The sequence below is a fragment of the Colias croceus genome, chromosome 22 (assembly GCF_905220415.1).
Source record: "Colias croceus chromosome 22, ilColCroc2.1".
NCBI lineage: Eukaryota > Metazoa > Arthropoda > Insecta > Lepidoptera > Pieridae > Colias > Colias croceus.
This window is the reverse complement of record NC_059558.1, coordinates 7,699,123-7,721,267: the sequence shown is the minus strand read 5'-3', so window position 1 is coordinate 7,721,267 and position 22,145 is coordinate 7,699,123. Positions and strand designations below refer to the sequence as shown.

Below are 22,145 nucleotides of genomic sequence, written 5' to 3'. Positions count from 1 at the left end.
TTTTGGCAGAATAAAAGTAATTTTATAAATAAACTAAAACGCCCGTCCATACATGTAAAAATGGCGACATCGACATCGGTTTCGACTTTAACTCCTGTGGAGAAGTTGAGCGGCATAGAAAACTACAGTAATTGGAAGTTCCAACTGAAAATGCTACTCATTCACGAGGACTTATGGGACGTCGTTTCGGAAGATAAAACTGAAGATGTCAAAGATGCGGCTCATATGAAGAGATCTCAGAAAGCTCTTGCTAAGATCTGTTTGTCAGTAAAGCCCTCGGTTTTTACGCATGTAAGGAACGCAGAGACGGCGCGGGATGCATGGATTAATTTGCAAAAGGCGTACGAAGACAAGGGGTTGTCAAGGAGACTGAGTTTGCTTCGTCTTTTGTTTGCAACAAAATTATGCGAATGTGAAAGCATGGAAGCGTACGTTGCGAAGATTAGCGACCTAAGTCAACAGCTGAACGATATTGGTTCACCTCTGGAAGACGATTTCGTTGCAGTTCTCTTACTGAGTGGCTTGTCTCAAGACTTTGATCCACTCATAATGGCACTTGAAAATTCTAATATCAAGTTGTCGAGTGAAGTGGTCAAAGCGAAGCTCATGCAGGAGAAGCATCGACGTGATGAAAAAGGTGACACGAGTTCAACAGCGTTGGTGGCGGCACGTAAGAAAATCAAATGCTTTAAGTGCAAGAAGCTTGGTCACTTCTCGAGGAACTGTAAATCTGTGAAACCAGTTAAGGCGGAGAGCTCAACAAACCAGTTACTATTGACAGCATTATCAGCTTGTGTGCAGAATGATATATGGTTAATAGACTCTGGTGCGAGTAGTCATATGTGTCATGACAGGAATATACTAAATAACTTTGTTCCTGGTTATGTGTCTGAAGTCAAGGTGGCTAATGGTGAAAAACTATTTACCGCTGGTCGTGGTGATGTAAAAGTAAATTTGAAATTAGGCATCAAAACAATCAGTGAAGTTTATCATGTACCGAATTTAGCTACAAACTTGTTGTCAGTCAGTGCGTTAACTAGGAAGGGTTTTAGAGTTATTTTTAATGAAAAATGTTGTAATATATTCTATGGTAAAAAGCTAGCAGCTACAGCTGTACATAAAAATGGTGTTTATCAATTAGAAACTGCAGAATCTGTTAGAGAGCGTGATCTGTGTGTGGTAGGATGTGGTGGCTGTTCTATGTTTTCAGGGAATAGTGTAGAATCTGCGACTACCAAGGTAAATACAGAAGCTCAAGATTTAGTGCAGAAGAAAGCATCTGAGAGCTGTAAGAAAGAAACTGAGCTGAGTTTCCAGGCGGCTGCTAACTCTGTTACGCAGGAGACATGGCACAGGAGACTAGGACATCTCAATATGAGGAGTATGCATTTGTTAATGAAAGGTATGGCTAGTGGTATTACTTATGATAAATCACAGTTCAGTCAATGTGAAGCTTGTGTTAAGGGGAAGCTTAGCAAATTACCTTTTCCTAAGAAGGCACAAAGTAGGTCAAATGAACTGTTAGGTGTTGTACACAGTGATTTATGCGGGCCTATGCCAGTGAAATCTTTCGGTGGTGCTAGTTACTTCCTCACGTTTATTGATGATTGTAGTAGGAAAACATGGATTTATTTTCTGAAAAATAAGAGTGAAGTTTTCGATAACTTCAAACATTTCAAGGCAATGGTGGAGAACCAAACCAATAGAAAAATAAAATTGTTGAGGACGGATAATGGAGGCGAATATGTCAATTCTATATTCCAGGAATATTTGAAGGATAACGGCATCATTCACCAGACTACCATACCGCACTCGCCTCAGCAGAACGGCGTTGCTGAGCGGGCCAACAGGACAATCGTCGAGAAGGCTCGTAGCATGTTACGAGACGCAGGCTTAGATGGGCAGTTCTGGGCAGAAGCGGTCAATACCGCTGTTTATTTGAAGAACCGGTCCCCTACAAAAGCAGTCTACGGTAGCACGCCAGAGGAAAAATGGACTAATGAGAAGGTGAATCTTAGCCATTTACGTATATTTGGTTGTGTGGTTTATGCCTTGACACAGAATCGTAAGAAATTAGATTCAAAATGTAAACCTTACATTTTTGTAGGATATTGTGAAAATAGTAAGGGTTATAGATTGATTGATCCAGAGAATCTCAGCAAAATTATTAAATCAAGGAATGTTGCTTTCTTTGAAAACAAATTCTATACAAAAAACACTGAAAAATGTGAAAATGGTGATTTTTTCATGATGATAAATAATTTACAGACTGAGAATTTAAACTCAAATGATTCTCATGTTGAAGTGGCACAGTCTGAAAATTCACTATCACCAGAAAAAGGGGAAGAAAATGAGATTGTAACTAATCCCAGAAGACAGTGTATTTTTGAGTTAGATGACTCTGACAGCAGTAGTTCTGTTGATCCTTCCGATGTCACTTACATTCCAGGTGAATCGACACTTGAAGATGCGATGGATACATCGGAATATGACAGTGCGTGTACTGCAATGCTGACCTGCATTGGAGATGAACCAGAGACAGTTCAAGAAGCTCTAGGAGGGGCTGAAGCTGTTCACTGGAAGAAAGCAATGGCTGATGAGTATCAATCATTTATTAAAAATAAATGTTGGACATTAACTGATCCACCTAAAGATCAAAAACCGATTAAGTGCAAGTGGGTTTTTAAGAAAAAGAAAGATCTTGATGGAAATCTAAAGCAGTATAAAGCCAGATTGGTAGCTAAAGGTTTTACACAGCGCTATGGAATTGATTACGAGGAAACTTTTTCTCCAGTGGTTCGATATTCCACTATTCGCATATTATTGGCTTTAGCAGCTGAAAAGCAGATGGATATCGATCATTTGGATGTAAGAACTGCTTTTCTAAATGGAGATTTGCAAGAAAAAGTTTTCATGGAACAACCGGAAGGTTATAAAGTAAAAGGCTGTGAGCATAAAGTATATAAATTGCATAAAGCAATTTATGGCCTAAAGCAAGCTTCGAAGTCTTGGTATGAAAAGATAAACCATGTGTTGGTTACAAAACTTTGTTTCAGAAGACTGTCCTCAGAGCCCTGCGTGTATTTTAAATCAAATGGTGAAGAATTAGTCATCATTGGGTTGTATGTGGACGATATATTATTATTTTCAACCAGAAATTCACAAATGAAAGTTGAAATAAAGAAGAAACTCATGCAAGAATTCGAAATGAAGGATTTAGGGCCAGCCAGCCATATACTTGGTATGCGCATCACAAGAAACCAAGATAATATCTATCTTGATCAGTCTAGTTACATAAAGAATGTTTTAGACCGTTTTCATATGACTGACTGTAAGCCAGCTCAAACTCCAATGGAATCGGGATTGAAACTTGTAAAGGCTGATAAAAAGGAGGAGAATTTGGAATATAGAAATTTAATTGGTTGTTTAAATTATATTTCAGTTAGCTCCAGGCCAGACATCGCGCACGCGGTAAGCATGCTGAGCCAGTATAATGATTGTTATGATCAGCGTCATTGGAAGGCCGCGAAACGCGTACTACGGTATTTAAAGGGTACTGTAAACTACAAACTTGTTTTTAGTAGAAGTGGTCTAGACATCAATGGGTATATTGATGCTGACTGGGCTTCGTGTGAGGTCGATCGTAGGTCGTACACTGGGTTTGTGTTTCAAATTGGGAAATGTTCTGTATCGTGGGAAAATAGAAAACAGCGAACAGTCGCTCTTTCTAGCACAGAAGCAGAATATATGGCTCTATCAGATTCTTGTAAAGAAGCGTTATTCATAAGAACTCTGTTGTATGAATTGTTAGGTAGGCATTGTTCTGTTACGATTTTTAATGATAACCAATCAGCACAAAAATTGTGTAAGAATCCTATGTATCATGCTCGTACGAAACATATAGATGTGCGGCATCATTTTATAAGAGAAGTTGTAAAAGATAATATTGTTAATTTGAATTATTTGTGTACTTCTGAAATGACTGCCGATATTTTAACAAAACCACTTACTAAAGAAAAGCATTATAAGTTTGTAACGTGTTTAGGTTTACAATAAATTTGTTAAATTCTTAAATTGTAAAAACTAAACTTGTTTAATGTTGTATAATAATTATGTACCTACACATTTGTTTAAGGGCCAGTGTTGGTGAAAAGAGTTTGTATAAACAAATGTGTATGTCAAATACCTATGTGTCATCTTATAATTTTTTCTCTTCCGTCTTTACCCTTCGTACTACGCGCATCGTCTAATAAAGAATCTTAAGTTTATTTAACAATCTTTGCTTTTTCCTGCCCAAAACCCATCAGAAGTTTCGTGCAATCCTACTAATATTATAAATGCGAAAGTTTGTATGGATGTATAGATGTATGGATGTTTGTTACTCTTTCACGTAAAAACTACTGAACCGATTACAATGAAATTAAGCACACATATAGAGGGTAACTTGGATTAAAACATAGGATAGTTTTTATTCCGGAAATCCCACGGGAACGGGAACTATGCGGGATTTCCTTTGCAAACGCGGGCGAAGCCGCGGGCGGAAATCTAGTTTTTCATAAAGCTCTACCATTACAAACAAGGCTTAATATGATTAGGATCGCGTATTTAAATGAGATCCCCAATCGTCAAATTTCACAAGAGGAGCGACCATGGCCTCCCTGTATACACTAATCCTAGCAGCTATAGTTTTTGACACCGGATTCTCTCATGTTTTTGGTAAGTTTTTTGCTTTTAATTTTATCTTTATTTTGATACACTGTTACGTGAAAATTTGCGTCGTTATTCAAGCCAAATTTGTAATGTTACTATATTATATCCTAATAATGTTATAAACACGAAAGTTAATAATAGTAGTTTCATGTGCCAGTGCCAGTAAAGCCAGTAAAAAAAATACTGGCTTTACTCAATTCGCCCACGGGTATAAACGTGAGTTTTTAAATATTATGATAGAAACAGGATCAACAGCTCTTATTTATAAACAACCAGTATGAACACATTAATAAACATAAATTTAATTTTTATTTCTTTTAGAATTCGGAGATAATATGGAGTTGGTGTGGCCACCTGAGTACCACTTCAAAGGCGAAAGGACTGGTCTTACAACTGGACTCATAGAACCTTTTGAAATATGGTAAATATAAAAATATCTTATATCATAAAATTCTCATAAATTAGGTTTGCCTGGTTCTCTCTAGAACTCTCACACCAAAAAAGGTGCTTTACCACCAGAGATCTGCGAGGATGCGTAGCGAGGGATGTGTTTGTAAAAACCTATTTACAGTGGTGGTCACATAATTAAAGACACCCTCTAATTGACCATAAAATATTTACATTAGGAAGTACAATTATCTGAAAAAGGTATTTAATCTAGTATTATTTTTATTAAACCATACAAGACAATATATTCTTTAAAATGAGGGACAAAAAATAGTTATATTCCTTGTTAGTTTCGACACTTGCTCTCTGTGGGAATGTAACACAAACTTTGTTAACGTACGTATAGCTGGCCACTTAATTAAAGACAACAAGAAATGAGTTTAAATTTTTTTTAAATAAAAAGAAACAGCATTGTGCTTTACTTCCTTTTGTCGCGTAATTTCATAAATCGTTGACACTATAATTTTCTTGGTTATTTTTAACTTTTAAAATTAAAATTCATACGTTTAATAGTTTTAATATCAATTACTATGGTTAAAAACAAGAGTTGCGACTCCTCCGCAAGAAAAAATATTTCTAACTTTCATGATAATTAAACTGTTTCAAGGATATAGTTATGAATGCTATTAAATATGTCAAGATGTTCCACACGACCGAAAACGTACTCAGAAAAGCAAAACCAAGTGAAACTACTCGGCCGAAAGATTAAAAAATGGTGTTGTTGGCTAAAAAGATCCATGTAAAGGGTCGGAACTGATACAGTTCAGAGTTGTATGGTGCAGCAGGCTTGAAGGGGGGTCTGCAAGCACAATTAGACGGAGACTGTGTGAGGAAAACTTGCACTGAAGAGTATCTCGGAAAGTACCACTTTTGAAAAAACAAAATGTGAAGGCAAGATTTCACTTTGCTACAAAATACGAACACTGGACTGAACGAGAATGGAAACATGTGCTGTTTCTGCATGAAACTAAGATTAATATGATTAATTCTGTCAGAAAACAATATGTAAGACGCCATCTCAATAAGGAAATGGATCCAAGATACTCTAAAAAGTAGTCATACATGGGGGTGGAAATATCAAAGTGTGGCGCTGTTTTTCTGGACTTGGTGTTGGACCTGTCAAAAAGACAGAAGGCAATATGGACAAATTCCAGTACAAGTGTATTTTAGAGCAATCCATGCTGTGTATGCAGAGGAAAATTTACCTGTTGTTTGGACTTTTCAACACGATAATGATCCTAAGCACACAGCAAAAGTAGTGAAGTGCTTGTTAAGGAACCAATCTGTAACTGTTTTGGATTGGCCCCCTCACAGTCCAGATTCAAATCCGATCGAAAACTTATGAAATCAAGAAAGAAAGAAGTCGCGGCAAAGCGATCATCAAACGTCGATTAACTTTGCAAAACATTTTCGAAGAATGGAACCAATTTAGTGATGCAACTTGAACAAAACTAGTTGTTTCCATGCCCAAGAGATGTAAACCGTCATTAGTGCCAAAGGACATGCAACCAAATATTGAAAAGTGTACAAATGTTTTGTAAATACGTCAGGTATTTGTGTTGTAAAAATAATCTCATTAAAATAATATTTTTTTTATATTTCTTATAAGCGAGTCTAATGTCTTTAATTATATGGCCAGACCTTTGCTAGGTTTAAACTGCTAGTAGTAAGGATGAACCGAATAAAATCTAACAAACCGACAAGTTTTGTAGATAAAATTTAGTTTAGCATTAGACAACACATACCTGAATATTTTAAAATTATTTAACAAGTTCCAATGGTAGTGTAAAAAAAAATGTTGAGAGAAGTGTCTTGGGAAGTATAAAATGTTCTTAGTGTCTTTAATTATGTGACCACCACTGTATATCGCTTTAGCATTGGAATCGATACTATTGGTTCTTTACAAACACATCCTTCGCTACGCATCCTCGCACATCTCTGGTGGAAAAGCACCCTTGTATATTGATAATAATATAAAATTAAGTTTTTAATTGCGTCTAATAATATGATATTGGTATATTTATAAAGAAAATTTCATTTCATTATCCTTTATGCACATACATACACAATTTAATGATTCACATACATCATCTACTACTTATTTTGATAACGCGACTTCAATGAACTAAAATAAAAATAAAAAAAAATTCCTCGAACAAAACCAAAACCTATGAAAAAGAAATTGAATTTTTATTCCAAGTTTTTTTATAAAATAGAAAGAAAAATTACAGGTACAGTTCAGAACACAATAAATCCCGAATTGATTATTACGATGGAACTGTAACTCAATACTACATCGGGAGTAATGTAGACGAAGATGGATACGAATATAAGGTATATTGGACAAATAAATAAATAAAAGTAAAAAAAGACTGACGACAGACGGACGGACAAGCAGACAAACTTTGAATTCTCAGTACCACTCAGTCCCGTTTTACCCTCTTGGTACGGAACCCTAAAAAATTATCTGTTTGTAAGATGCCGAGGTTTCCTAATATTTTCCTTTTTATAGAGTACATCCATACTAATACCTACTATAAATGCGAAAGTAACTCTGTCTGTCTGTCTGTTACTCAATCACGCCTTAACTACTGAACCAATTTGCATGAAATTTGGTATAGAGATGTTTTGATACCCGAGAAAGGACATAGGCTACTTTTTTCCCCGGGACATAGGATTGATTTTTTGTACCGGAAATCCCACGGGAACGGGAACTATGCGGGTTTTTCTTTGACTGCGCGGGCGATGCCGCGGGTGGAAAGCTAGTATTACATAAAATTAGGATTGAAGGAAGACTAGTTGAATGAGTGTCATACGATTAACGATATGCAATTTTTTAATGACCATTATTAACGATATGCAATCTTTTTAACGACCATAATATTATTAAAACGTTTTTTTATTATTATTTATTTATTTGTTTGTTTTATTATTATTAACAGTCTTTTCCTGTATGGACGGAAGAAGAGCAAAACTATAGGCTTTGCTTCCGGATGCCTTTAGAGGAGGAAGTTACTAATTTCCTACCATCTGATAACTTCACGTATGAAGGTTAGTATTATACATCAAAAAAGTATGTGTCGAGCACACATGTCAGAAGTGAAACTTCTTTAGCAAGATTCAAAGATACCAAAATCGTCGCCTTACGTGACGATGACGTGACGGTATTGCCATGACGCGCCCTTGAAATTTTACTCTCAACATGCCTAAAGAAGTTTCACTTCAATAAGACATATTTCTATTGTTAAATAACATAATATAGGTAAGTACTTATACAAAATATTTTAGAGTTTTTGCTTTGATTTTACCTAAGTAATATACATTTATTATAAACTTAAGATAATTTACTGATTTTAATTAGGCAAGTTATTTACAATTTAAAAAAATACAGATGTTATTACGAATTTTTTCACGCTACATTTTATTACTTACGCAAAGGCGATTCGCGGATCACAAATAGCGTTTTAAATCCGTTATAAACTTTATAATTCTATATTTTCTCTAGTTAATTAATCTTATCATTAACAGGTGATACTACATTTGACGGGAAAGACGTGGAAATATGGAAAAACTCAGAAATAGACGAATATGGTCGACGAATCGACGATGTTCTTTATGTATATCGTGAAGGCAATTATCATCTGCCTTTGAGGTATCGTATGTATATTTTTGAAACTTTAAGTTCAGGTTTTAAAAGCTAGTTTTAGACTCTGGCAAATTTATTAATTAGCCTTTTTAACTATTTTTGAGTCAAATTTTAATTTTTCATTTTAACTAACTAACAGATGATAAACAAAACATATCCATAAGAGGTTTCTATAAAACAAATTTTTGAGTTTAAATTTGGTTGGTTTCGAATTACATTTTTTTGTTGGTACATTCCTAAACTTAATAAGTTTGTATTTTTAATGTATAATAAATAAATAAATTACACGTATTTTTCATTTAGGTACGAAAGAAAGAAGCGTATTATCGCAACTGGCGCTTTGACCAAACATTTTGTGTCCATATTTCACGACTATAGCGCTCCAGATGTGTCCAAATTGGACGTGGAAAAAGGTATGTTTAATTATCTATACAAATATTATAAAGCTGAAGAGTTTGTTTGCTTGATGGCGCTAATCTCAGGAACCAATGGTCCGATTTGAAAAATTATGCGGTGTTTTTGTACTGCAATTAAAATTAAGCATAGAGTAAAAGTAGAGGCTTGTTTAAATCATTAAAAAAAAGATTCTAAAAAAAATTGTTTTCAATTTTTGAATTCAGTAATTTATGTCTGTTAATAAGTGGTTAATAACTTTCAACTGACAAAAAAAATAAATTTATAAACACAGTCAAGTACCTATCATATATTTTTCCAGATGTCAGATAATTAATAAAATTTATTTTTACAAATATTGATTCTACATATTTTTTATAGACAAAGACTGCGAAGACGCGAAGGAAGCAGTAATTGACTTCCATAAAAAGCTGGAATTATTACATCCTGACATTTCCTCGCATGTGGATGAAGCTTTCGATAGGTAAACTTATTATCAACTAGCAGTCCACCCCGGCTTCGCCCGTGGTACATATTTACGTTTTCTCTACATAAGAACCATCCTCGTACTTCAAGGAATATAATAAAAAAAGAATAAACGAAATCGGTTCAGCCGTTCTCAAGTTATGCGCTTACCAACACATTTTGCGATTCATTTTTATATTATAAGATATATATCTATACTAATATTATAAAGCTTGTTTGTTTGTTTGAACGCGCTAATCTCAGGACTACTGGTCCGATTTGAAAAATTCTTTCGGTGTTAGAAAGCTCATTTATCGAGGATATATACGCTATAGAGTATAGACTATATATCATCACGCTAAGACCAACAGGACCGGAGCACTAAGGGTAAAACCGCAGGGCACAGCTAGTTTCATATCATCATCATCATCAATACATATAATAAAATTCTAGAAAAGCGGTGTCTGTACAATGAAAATATGGAAAAAAAATTAGCAGGTGTTATTACTAAATCGATCCCAAACCCAAAACTGTAGTTAAAAAAATTTTTGTCTGTTTGTCTGTTTGTCTGTATGTTCGTGCACGCTAATCTCAGAAACGGCTTATCCGATTTAGATGCGGTTTTCACTAATATATTGGAGTAATCTTCATTTAACATTTAGTGTTTATTTCATGTCAATCGGTTCGTAAACAAAAAAGTTATAACCATTTAAGTATTCACGGCGAACATTTGCTAAGGCATTCTATTTATTGTACACTGTACAGTGTACGATATAAGTTATCTGTTACAGTTATTCCTATAAATGTCCAGGTGATCATATCGAAAGTCCCCAAGGGTGGGGGGGAGAGGGGTAAGCTGAAGTAGTAGGGGGGAAGGGGTCAAATTAGAATTATGTTTTTTCTAGGTAAATTTTATACATAAAATGTCCTTTAAATTATGTCGATTGTCGTATTATATTTTTAACTCCCGACGCAAAAAGATGGGTGATGAGTGTTTGACAACTATATGTGTATAATACATGTTTGTGCTACCGTAGCTCGCTAACAGGTAATCCGAATTTGATGCGGTTTTTTTTTTGTTAGGCAGCATATTTTCAGACGCTGGTTCTTAGATAAAGTGTACTTATCAAAATAGGTTCATCCATTTATTATATCTAGGTATATAGGGGTAAAAGTGAAATGAAAGTGAACGACCAAATGAAAGTAACAATAAGTCAAATTTTATCAAAATCGGTTCATCCATTTATTTGATATAGGTATAAAAGTGGTAATAAAAAAATGAATTTTGTCAAATATACTCAAGTGACATATCAAATGATAGGGCATGACGTGTACAAAGTATAATTAGACATATTTAATCAAAATCGGTTCATCCATTTATTATACCTATATATGGGTAAAAGTGGGAATGAAAAAAACGAATATTGTCAAATATGAAAGTGCATAACGGGTGAAGTACAGTTAGTTATATTTTTATCCAATTCGGTTAATCCATTTATTAGATTACAGCGGTAAAAGTGGAAATGAAAAATAATCGAATGTGGTCAAATAATATACTCAAGCGGGGCATATGAAAGGGCAAAGTGTGAATTACAATTAGTCATATTTTATCGAAATCCGTTCATCCGTTTATTACATTTAGGGCACTTTAGGGGCGACAGTGGGTATAAATAAACCAAATGGAGCATCAAACGACAGGATATGACGTGTACAATGTACATATAGGTACAATTACGTATAGATATGGTTTACATCAAAATCGGTTCTGCCATTTACTAGGGGTGGAAAGGAAAGGGTTAAAAATCTGTGAAAGAAGAGGAGATATGGGAGCGAGAGGATAGCCACACCCTGGAAATTTTGAACTCTACTCAAAGCCACATAGGCCTGGCCCTTGGAATTTTTTTTTCCTAAATATACCACTTCTTTTGCCACTGTGGTCCATTACAATTTGGGCACGGTTACGGCCCAAATCAATATGATGTAGGAATGTAATATGGAGGTACATTTGATAGTTCGGTCTCGCTCACTTGAAAATATTACATGAAAATAAGAAACAGAAGTTTAAAAATTTAAAAATTAAAAAAAAAATCCCAAAGCAACGAAGATAAAGGAATAAATCATTTTTCAAACTTCCCGACGATCTTAAAAATTAAGTACCATTCTAAAAAAAAATATTTATAGAGGTATATATGATATTATATTATGATAATGTTGGCATGGCAGCCCCGACGACTTTGTTTTTTTTATAAATATTTAAAATGGTATTTATTTTTAAAGATCGTCGGGAAGTTTGTGAAATTATTTATTCCTTTTTCTATGCACTTTTCTTCGTTGCGTTGGGTTTTTTTTATTTAATTTTTATTGCACGGTCTAAACGGTTTAGTCACTACAGGCGTGAGACAGGAAAGATCTGATTTGGATTTGGTGCTGGATTTGATAAGAACTGAGTATTGATTAAGCTGATCAGTTGCTGCACGATACATTGTTAATAACATCCATACAAGGAAGGAAGAAATTTGCTCGCCTCCCCCCTGGTGCTTAAAAATAATATGACATAATGTCAAAGAAATACATAGAAAATTAATAAGGCATTTATTTTTTTTATTTTTTAGCACAGTTCGGTAATAAATTTTACTATCAGTTCTTTTAATTATTTATGGTAGTACGTGTTTACTCAATAATTAAGTTAATTAGTAACTACTATGCAGTCACTATTCCACGCGGACGAAGTCGCGGGCACAGCTAGTAAAAAATATAAATCGTTGAAAATGATTAAGTAGTATCCTTATTTAGATAAGCATATAAGTACCTACTACTCAATTTACTAACTTTTTGGTTGTGTTTAAGAACTCATAATAAAACAATATATTATTTTGTCCTTAAAGTTACTTTTTATTTCAGTTTTATGAAACATCACAACAAAAATTACAAAGTCAGCGAACATGAATTGAGAAAAATGATATTCAGAGATAATTGGAGGTAAGTAACGTAATTAATAATTTATTTAAAATAAAAAAACAAAAATGAACTCAGTAGTCAGATAATATATTATTTACAATCTGTTTGAATAATCGGCGAACAGATATGCCCAAAAAATATATAATTATGCTAGATTTTAACACGTTTTGCACGACGATGCGAAGCATCAGAGAGTGCTTTACGATCGAAAAATTGTTTTCTACTAAATATTTATTTACTTCATTTATTTATAAACATGCAATACAGATTTTTAGACCTTATGCCACACTACTACTACTACTTGAAACTTTACTAAGTTATTTTAAAATCCCATTTTATTATTCTAGAAAAGTCCGAGAACACAATAAAAAGAAATTGAGCTACAGAATGGGCATCAATGAATTCTCTGACAAAACTCCCGAAGAACTGGGATATTTAACAGCTACGAGGTTTAACAATCACATCCAGGGTACAGAGACCTTCCAGTATACTGAAGCGGAACTTGAAGATATGGTCAAGGATCTGCCAGAAAACTTTGATCTCAGAATCGAGGGATATATTAGTAAAATTAAAAGTATGTTAATATCTTGTCATTATAATTGATAGGAGTAATTTGAACAATGATAATTTGGTATTGTGTTAGGTGTCAAAATATGGAAAAATAAAATAAGATAAATTATAATGCTTTGAGCTTATTAAAAATCCCAACAAAACAAATAATAACGGCGTATTTTGAGCCAAAGCTGATGTGAATATTATGTGTTTTAGGTACCTACATAATAAAAGTTTATATAAATGATCCACCAGCCAGGTGCAAATTTCATCTATAATTTCTTTCGGGCTGAAATTTTTTACAATGGTTAAGATGGGCGTATAATTTAGCATGGTAACTGCAGATCCGTTGGTGGATTGAGCACAAACAACTCTACCACTCTACAAAAATATAAATGCAATAACAAAACATCTAAAGCGTTTCCTTAAAATTTCATACAAACCTTTATACCTTTACACCTTCTACAGATCAAGATTCATGCGGTTCCTGCTGGGCATTTTGCACCACTGCAGCCGTGGAAGGTGCTCTTACTCGGAACAATGGAGGCCGACGATTGGACCTCAGTGAGCAATCGCTGGTGGACTGTGCTTGGGAGTAAGTTGATTATTTATACGAAGAAATTGTTATTAAATACAATACTTTTTTATTTGTATAAAAGAACATAACTGTTATGCATGCTCTAAATATAAAAAGTTATATAATTAAAAAGGATAAAAAAACATATTCTATTACTTTAAAAAAAGTATAAAATATATGCCGGCTGAACGGATAACCTCCTCCTTTTTTTTGAAGTCAGCTAATAAGTTTTTCTTCACAATTAAATAAGAGAGCTTCATAGCCGCTCGCGTAGCATTTATTTTACCTTCCTTATCCCTTACAGCCTGGTAGAGATCGCTGATAAGCGATAAGACAGCTTATGTACTGTATTAATCCGTCTGTTGTGTACTTGTAAATATTTTTAACTTAATGCGGTGTATTAAATTACTACATAGTATAAAACAAAGTCACTTTCTCTGTCCCTATGTCTCTTTGTATGCTTAAATCTTTTAAACTACGGAACGGATTTTGATGTGTTTTTTTTTATAGATAGAGTGATTCAAGAGGAAGGTTTTATTAGGTTTTAGACAAAGCGGGCTGTAAGCTAGTTGTTAGATAAATAAACTTTGTAAAAGATATTATAGTAGGTCAAACTTGGTCAATAGTAGCTCGAAGTATTGCAGGAACGTAACTAGGCTATGTAAGTTTGTAAACTAGGTTACAGCTCACAAGCAATTTATGCAGGAAATTTGATGAAATTCCATCCATCCATCAATATGAAACATACCTATTAAGGGGCATTTACACCAAACGAACATAGATCTAGAGCTAAAGCATTCCCTCGTGATCTTTTTTAGAATTTCGTGCAAAAGAAAACTCTTACCCAGTGTTGTTCAGTATTCGAACATTGCGTAGTATAGAATTTTTCGAACACGTTAAGAACAACGAAAGAATGCTCTACGCCTGATTACGCTAAAAGAATTTGATAGAGTGGGGTTAGAAGAAGCATTCGCTCGTTTGATTCAAATGCACCGTTATATCACAGTTATATGCTACTCATGTATATATAATTTTACATTAGAAGGTTCTCGTAAAAACACAGAATACATAATAGTAGCTATACGCTAGTAAAAGCGTAATTTCATCTTAGAAAATGACATGATTTTATTTAAGTTATATTTCAACTTAGTATTTCAAAATGCATTCATTTCTTTGGAATTAATTGTGAACCTTTTTCCAGATATAACAGTATGGGCTGTGATGGCGGAGATTTGGAGGGTGCTTTCAAATACGTGTTGAAGCATGGCATTCCCACTGAACAAGAATATGATCTTTATATGGCTGAGGTATGTATGCATCAGTTTAATTTTAATGGATTACAAAACAATCACCTCCTACAAAAATAAATAAATGGATTACAAAATAAACATATGTATAATATGGAACACTCGGTGGACGAAATTACAGTTTCTTATTCTAACGACCTGTGTTCTACTGTACGTATCGCGATGAAACATTCGACACATCTTTTTGTGATTTTTAAAAGTTTTCATAGATTTGTGATCTATCATTTTATAAAGGCCAGTTTCACCACTTGCTGATAAAGTATCTGAAATATGAATACGTGGCACCCGTTGCAGGCTAAAATCAAAACTTGCCTGTATACGTATAGACAGCAGTTTCTCCCTAAGTCATTTATATTATATAGAAAAGCCTTTAAAAGTTATTACATAACGTAAAGAACATATCCAGAAGCTTAATAACTAATCTTTCCACCAGGACGGCTACTGCCACATAGAGAACGTGACAGACACATACACAATACGCGGCTTCGGTCTAGTTCCCCCAAACAGCGTGAACGCCATGAAGTACGCGCTGTACAAGTACGGGCCACTCAGCGTGGGCGTACACGCTGGGGACAACATGATGATGTACTCTAATGGGATCTTTTATGAACCTGATTGGTGAGTAGAGAACGTGACAGACACATACACAATACGCGGCTTCGGTCTAGTTCCCCCAAACAGCGTGAACGCCATGAAGTACGCACTGTACAAGTACGGGCCACTCAGCGTCATCTACGGAAATAGCTTGTTTTATTTATCTTCATATTTATAAGATATCAGTGTCACTACGTATAACTTAAATAGCTGAACAAATTTTAACATTAATTTGTTTGTTTGATTTGTTTCTTCTAAAATTGAAATTTTGAAAGTATAAGTAACATTTAGCATGATATTTATTTCGTATTTCCTCTTACTTAGTATTTCCTCATGGTTCTATAAATTAATCTTTAGGTTGCCTGGCAAGTGGCAGGTATCGCTTATCTATATGTCGTGGTCATATCGTAGATTTGATCATTTCATGATATGAGTGGCCATTTCACGAAATGGTCGCATATCGTGAAATGGCCAATTTAGTTTGGCCACATCATGATGTGGTTTGGGCAGATCAATGATAAGAAATCGTTTCACGATATGGCCAATTAACGCACGGTTTTTTCATGAAATGATCAAAATTATTTGATCATATCGTAAAATAGTTACATTAATCGTTGGTAGAGGCGCTGCAAGCTCTGTGTTTATGTGATAAGATGGCGGCCGCTGGCGAAAATTAAATTATTCGCAGTTAAAAACTTCCTAATTCGTTTAATAACAATATTATGAAGAAAGTCATAGCAAATAATTTACGACGAAGAGGTACGAGTACTATGGAAAATGTAGATATCTTATATGTATTTAAGAAAAAATGCGACTTAAATAAAATAATTTAAGAAACTACTACTATATTATTATAATTGTTTGTTTTTTAAAAAGCGATCTGCTTCTGGCACTCGCCGGCCGCTGCCGCGGCACGCTCGCTTTGCTCGCTCGGCTCGTGCGTTGTTTATCAAAGTCTAACCTAACCTAACCTAACTGTTTTCTATTGCAAAAACGATTCGCTTCTGGCATTCGCCGGCCGCTGCCGCAGCGCTAACTTAAATGACATTAAACAAGTTTTGAGAATAAAGTTATTCTGAATTTTTTTAATATTTTATGGACTCTATATATTTTATACGATCTGGCCAAATGTGGATGACCAAATCGTGAAACGTTGACGATTTAACGATCTGATCAAACTATGTTGGCCATTTCACGATATGCGACCATTTCGTGAAATGGCCACTCATATCATGAAATGATCAAATCTACGATATGACCACGACATATACATATGCCATTATATATATTTATTGCCAACCCGATCAAACAACTGTTTAGACCATGTTATGGTTAAAAGTAAAGAGTTATATCATACTTTTATTATTGATTCTTTAGTCACCGATCATAACCCAGTAGTTTTTTGTTTGCACTTTTTTTCTAAAAATAGGCCAAAAAACGAACTTAAATATATTATAACGACAACCAACTATGATGCCTTGAGTAATTATTTTGATAAATTAGATTTTTCTCAATTATACACAATAACGGATCCTAATTTAGCCGCGTCTTATTTCACTAATCTTATTTCTCAGGGTATACAACAGTCTACAACTACGAAACAAATTTCTTGCCGCAAAAAAATTATCAAACCATGGATTACTCCTGGTTTACTTCGCTGCATTAGATTTAGGGATAAACTACAAAAAAAATTTAAAAAAGCGCCTAATAATCTTAACTTATCTATCACTTATAAACGTTACCGTAACTTTTGTAACGCATTGTTAAAAAAAGTAAAAAGAAATTATGAACGAACACTTATAATAAACTCAAGTAATAACAATAAATCACTTTGGAATTGCATAAAAAAATTTACTCACATGAATACTCGAAATCAAAATGGCTGTGACTTACTTAATAATTCTGAAAATGCGGTTGAAACGTTGAATAGTATCAACTATTATTTTGCTAATATTGGTAAGGAACTTGCAGAAAAGATTTCACATAATACATCTGATGCGACTCTTCCTTCCTCGTCCAATTTTTCTAATTCTTTTTGTTTCTATGAAACCGACGAGATAGAAATAAACAATTTGATAGTCTCTCTTCGAAGTGATTGTGCAGTTGGATGGGACAACATCCCAGCCAATATAGTTAAACAATATAGACCTATATTTGTTAAGCCCCTTGTGTACATTTTTAATTTGTGCTTGTCTTCTGGGACTTTCCCCAACACTTTTAAAAAAGCAATTATCCATCCAATATATAAAGCGGGAGATAGAGGTTCTGTAAATAATTATCGCCCTATATCGATACTCCCATGCCTCTCAAAGATATTTGAAAAAATAATGAATACACGTTTAGTTAATTACCTTGAGAAGCACTGTATTTTATCACCCAATCAATTTGGCTTTCGCAGATCGAGATCAACGACGGACGCACTACACAATCTTATCGATCACGTTGTGGCTAGTCTTGATATAAATAGAAGATGTGTGGCCGTCTTCCTCGATCTCGCGAAAGCTTTTGATACGGTGTCGATGCCCCTGCTATTAAACAAACTAAATTATGTCGGTATAAGAGGTAAACCATTTGAATTGTTCAAAAGTTACTTAACCGATAGAACACAAATTGTTAAACTAAACGGCTTAATTAGTACCGAACAAACGCTTTCTTTTGGTATTCCGCAGGGAAGTATTTTAGGTCCAACGCTATTCTTACTGTACATGAATGACTTGACAAATCTATCTCTTGAAAACGGCAAAATAATAGCTTATGCAGACGACACGGTTTTAATATTTGATGGTCGAACGTGGGAGGAAGCTTTTTCACATTCACAGTCTGGTTTAAATATCGTAAGTAATTGGCTGCTATCTAATTCGTTGACTCTTAATTCTGATAAAACCAAATACATAACTTTTGGCATGAACAAAAATTCTATAAGACATTCAAGTTACTTAACACTTAAAGCTCATTTCTGCCATGATAAACTATCTTGTACATGTATAACTCTTCAAAATGTTGATTCCATTAAGTATCTAGGTGTTATGGTTGATTGCTATCTAAATTTTAATAAACATGCAACACTTCTGGCTGCCCGCATTCGTAAATTGATAATTATTTTTAAAAATCTCCGTCACATCATGAACTTCAACCTCATTAAACGGATATACTTTACATTATGCCAGTCCTTAATAAATTATGGAATATCTGCTTGGGGTGGCATGGCTAAGAGTAACATGCTTACCATTGAGAGAGCACAAAGATCAGTTTTAAAAGTCATGACCTTTAGGCCAATTGATTATCCAACCAAAGATTTATATAAAAAATGCCAAGTCCTGACAGTGCGACAATTGTTTTTGCTGCAACTTATTTTAAGAAAACACCAGGAACTTGAATTTGAATTAAACAGCACTGATAAACGTAGATCCTACATGGTATGTGAGGTTAAACGTTCTCAACACTATTTTCCTATGAAGTTTTATGCAATATTAGGAGATTATATTTACAATAAAGTAAATAAAATCTTAAACATATATTCTATGAATAACTATAAATGTAAAAAAACAGTCACAGAATGGTTACAGAAGTTGTCTTATGAATCCACCGAAAACTTACTAAAGATAAAACTATAATTAATCTTGTTTCACATATAAATATTATAAAATATATATAATTTGTTTAGTATCTAATCAATTACATATTAATTTATTAAAATTATAACTCAATATTTGTTTATTTTATGTACCTATTTTTTGTATTTTTATTTATTCTCTTTTTTATTTGTAATTTATTTGATATATTTACTTTATTTAATATTTTGACACACATATACACACACCCACACACACCTACACACACACACACACACATTACTCATAAATTTAAAATTTTTTATATTTATTTAATAATCATATTTGTATAATATGCTTGCACATACCATTTATATATCTAACTAGCTCACTTTTCAAGTTTTTTGTTTTATAAAAGTTCAAATGACTTAGGGAGAAGCTGGTGCCTGTATATACAGGCTAGTTCTTCGAACTAAGCCTAAAACGGGTGCCACTTATACTTTTTAATTGTGAACAAAACTATATTGAATATGTCCATGTTTATGTCTATGAAAGAATAAGAAATAAACGATATATATAATAAATCTGTAGAAGGGTCAATTCTGTACATTGAAAATATTGAAAAAATAAATACCAGGGGGTGTTACTGGATCGATACCAAACCCAAATATGTGATTAAAAAAATTTTTGTCTGTCTGTCTGTCTGTCTGTCTGTCTGTCTGTCTGTCTGTCTGTCTGTCTGTCTGTCTGTCTGTCTGTATGTGAAGGCATCACGTGAAAACTAACGGTTCGATTTCGATGAAACTTGGTATAATTTTATTATCCTGGGCGTAAAATAGGATACTTTTTATCCCAGAAAAATACGTAGAAAAAAATAATTTTAATTTTTCAGTTTTATCCATAGACGTTGTTCTGTAGAACCGCGAACACACGTTGCGTATTATTATAGGCCTAGCCGTATTTGGGTCCAATATATATTTATAAGATGTCATTGTCAGAGTTACTCAAAATGGAGAAATAAACCATCCACGCGAAGACCGACATTCGCGCGGACGGAGTCGCGGGCGGAAGCTAGTCAGCAATAAGGCTACTAACATTTTAAAAGTTTATTTTCTTTGAATTTTGTGAGAACTTCAAGTGTAATATATTACGATAATTATTGTTAATGTAATTACTATATTACGATAATTATTGTATCATACCGTACTGTATTGTATTATTCTAGCAACAACCGACCACAGAACCACGGCGTGGTTGCCGTGGGCTACGGAGTCAGGGATGGCGACCTTTACTGGATTATCAAGAACTCCTGGGGGGAGCAGTGGGGAGAAGACGGGTACATGCTAATATCAGCTACGAACAATAACTGCCATGTGATGGCAAATGCGATATATCCTGTTGTTTAGATGTAGTTTTAAGTTTTAGCGTAAATAAACACGTGCAATCGATGTATGGCTTTTTATTGGCATAGCCAACAACTAATAGAGGAGTAGAAATTAAGAATACACATTTAGATTCTAGAGTTTAGATTTTAAATATTTATAGGACATTTGTTTTGATTTCTTTTTATTATTGCATACTAATAAATTACCATATTATGGTACTTCAGACGTCTGGCAAGCAGCCCGGTAAGCACCCCGGCATGCAGGCCGGCAAGCAGCCTGTGCGCTTACGTACGGTACAAAGTTTGTACTACAAACAAATAAACACGGGCACATGCTTGTGCTCCTTGAATGTCACTTTGATAGCAAGCGTCTGAACCAAGTCTGAACCCACTTTATACTTCACAATTTAGTAAGTCATCATTTCCCGAACATCTGCCATGAATGAATGCCTTCTGAATTATAACATCGATTCAGTAGGTATCTGGCTGTATCTGGTTTCAAATTAAACTGGTTTTTTTATTGTTTTTGTTGACAGCTGATAACAGTCAAATCCCAGTAAATCGACAACATAAACAACGATATAATTTGACTCATACTTCCGTTGTGTTACATTGTGTTAATACTTAGCATATACGGTAAAACCCTGCTTATTAAAACAATTTTAATTCAATTTATAACCATATTTACTAAAAAATATTATCAAAAACACCTTTCGTTCACAAACAATCAATGAATTTCCCGCGTTTTTTGACATTGTTCGTAAATCGTAATATAAACAAAGAAGTCCTTTATTAGAATAACTGTTAAATATAACCGGTAAAATATTATTATTCGGGTCACTTACGGTACCGATTCGTATATAAGTCTGTGAGATTTGTTAATAATCTGTGATTATCGGAAGCAATCATTCAATACGTAATTATTATTTTAATGACAAGATGAAAATAACTGTAAGTATTTATTATATTACTTTGTTTAAGTGTGTAGTAACCATACTCTTACGAAATGTGTGTATGTATGTCTGTTACGCTTTGCTGATTAAACAATAGTTCTCAATTGACAGTATTCAATCAACTATTTTCATTTTTCCTTGATTAAAAATAAATTGTGAGTTTGTAATTCATTGTATTTGTAACAAAAAGCTACGCAAACAACATCGTACGTATTTGTTTTCCTCAAATATTATGTATTGAATATCATTCGTTTTCATTATTACTAGTTTTTACGACGTGTGAATTCTACAATAATTAAGTGAAATGGAATTAATTATAATTGACATTTAGGTACAACTCATACCTACGTATAAATTATAACATATTTTGTCTTGCATATAGAGTAAAATTTACGACATGGAGTGGCGACGATTTTAATATCTTTGAATCTTGCCAAAGAAGTTTCACTTCTGACACGTGTGCTCGGCACACACGCTCTTTTTTACAATTAATAAACATTTCAGATATGTTTTATTCTTTGCATATCTCTACATATTCTCTGCATATTTTTTTGATATTTGTTTATTTTTAGTAGTATTTAGTTAGATAGAAAATAGATATAACATAG

At 33.9% G+C, this 22,145-nt stretch overlaps 1 protein-coding gene across 1 annotated transcript; it reads left to right on the top strand.

Annotated features, from left to right (window-relative positions):
- The first annotated feature begins 4,648 nt into the window (after nucleotides 1–4,648).
- LOC123701994 (pro-cathepsin H-like) lies at nucleotides 4,649–20,648 on the top strand. The gene is made up of 13 exons (XM_045649626.1): nucleotides 4,649–4,716; nucleotides 5,032–5,131; nucleotides 7,389–7,491; nucleotides 8,100–8,208; nucleotides 8,686–8,809; nucleotides 9,107–9,216; nucleotides 9,578–9,680; nucleotides 12,563–12,640; nucleotides 12,967–13,193; nucleotides 13,640–13,766; nucleotides 14,950–15,055; nucleotides 15,489–15,673; nucleotides 20,426–20,648. The coding sequence occupies exons 1-13, from the start codon at nucleotides 4,650–4,652 to the stop codon at nucleotides 20,604–20,606; spliced, it is 1,620 nt and encodes a 539-aa protein (XP_045505582.1). The 5' UTR covers nucleotide 4,649; the 3' UTR covers nucleotides 20,607–20,648.
- The last annotated feature ends 1,497 nt before the right edge of the window (nucleotides 20,649–22,145 follow it).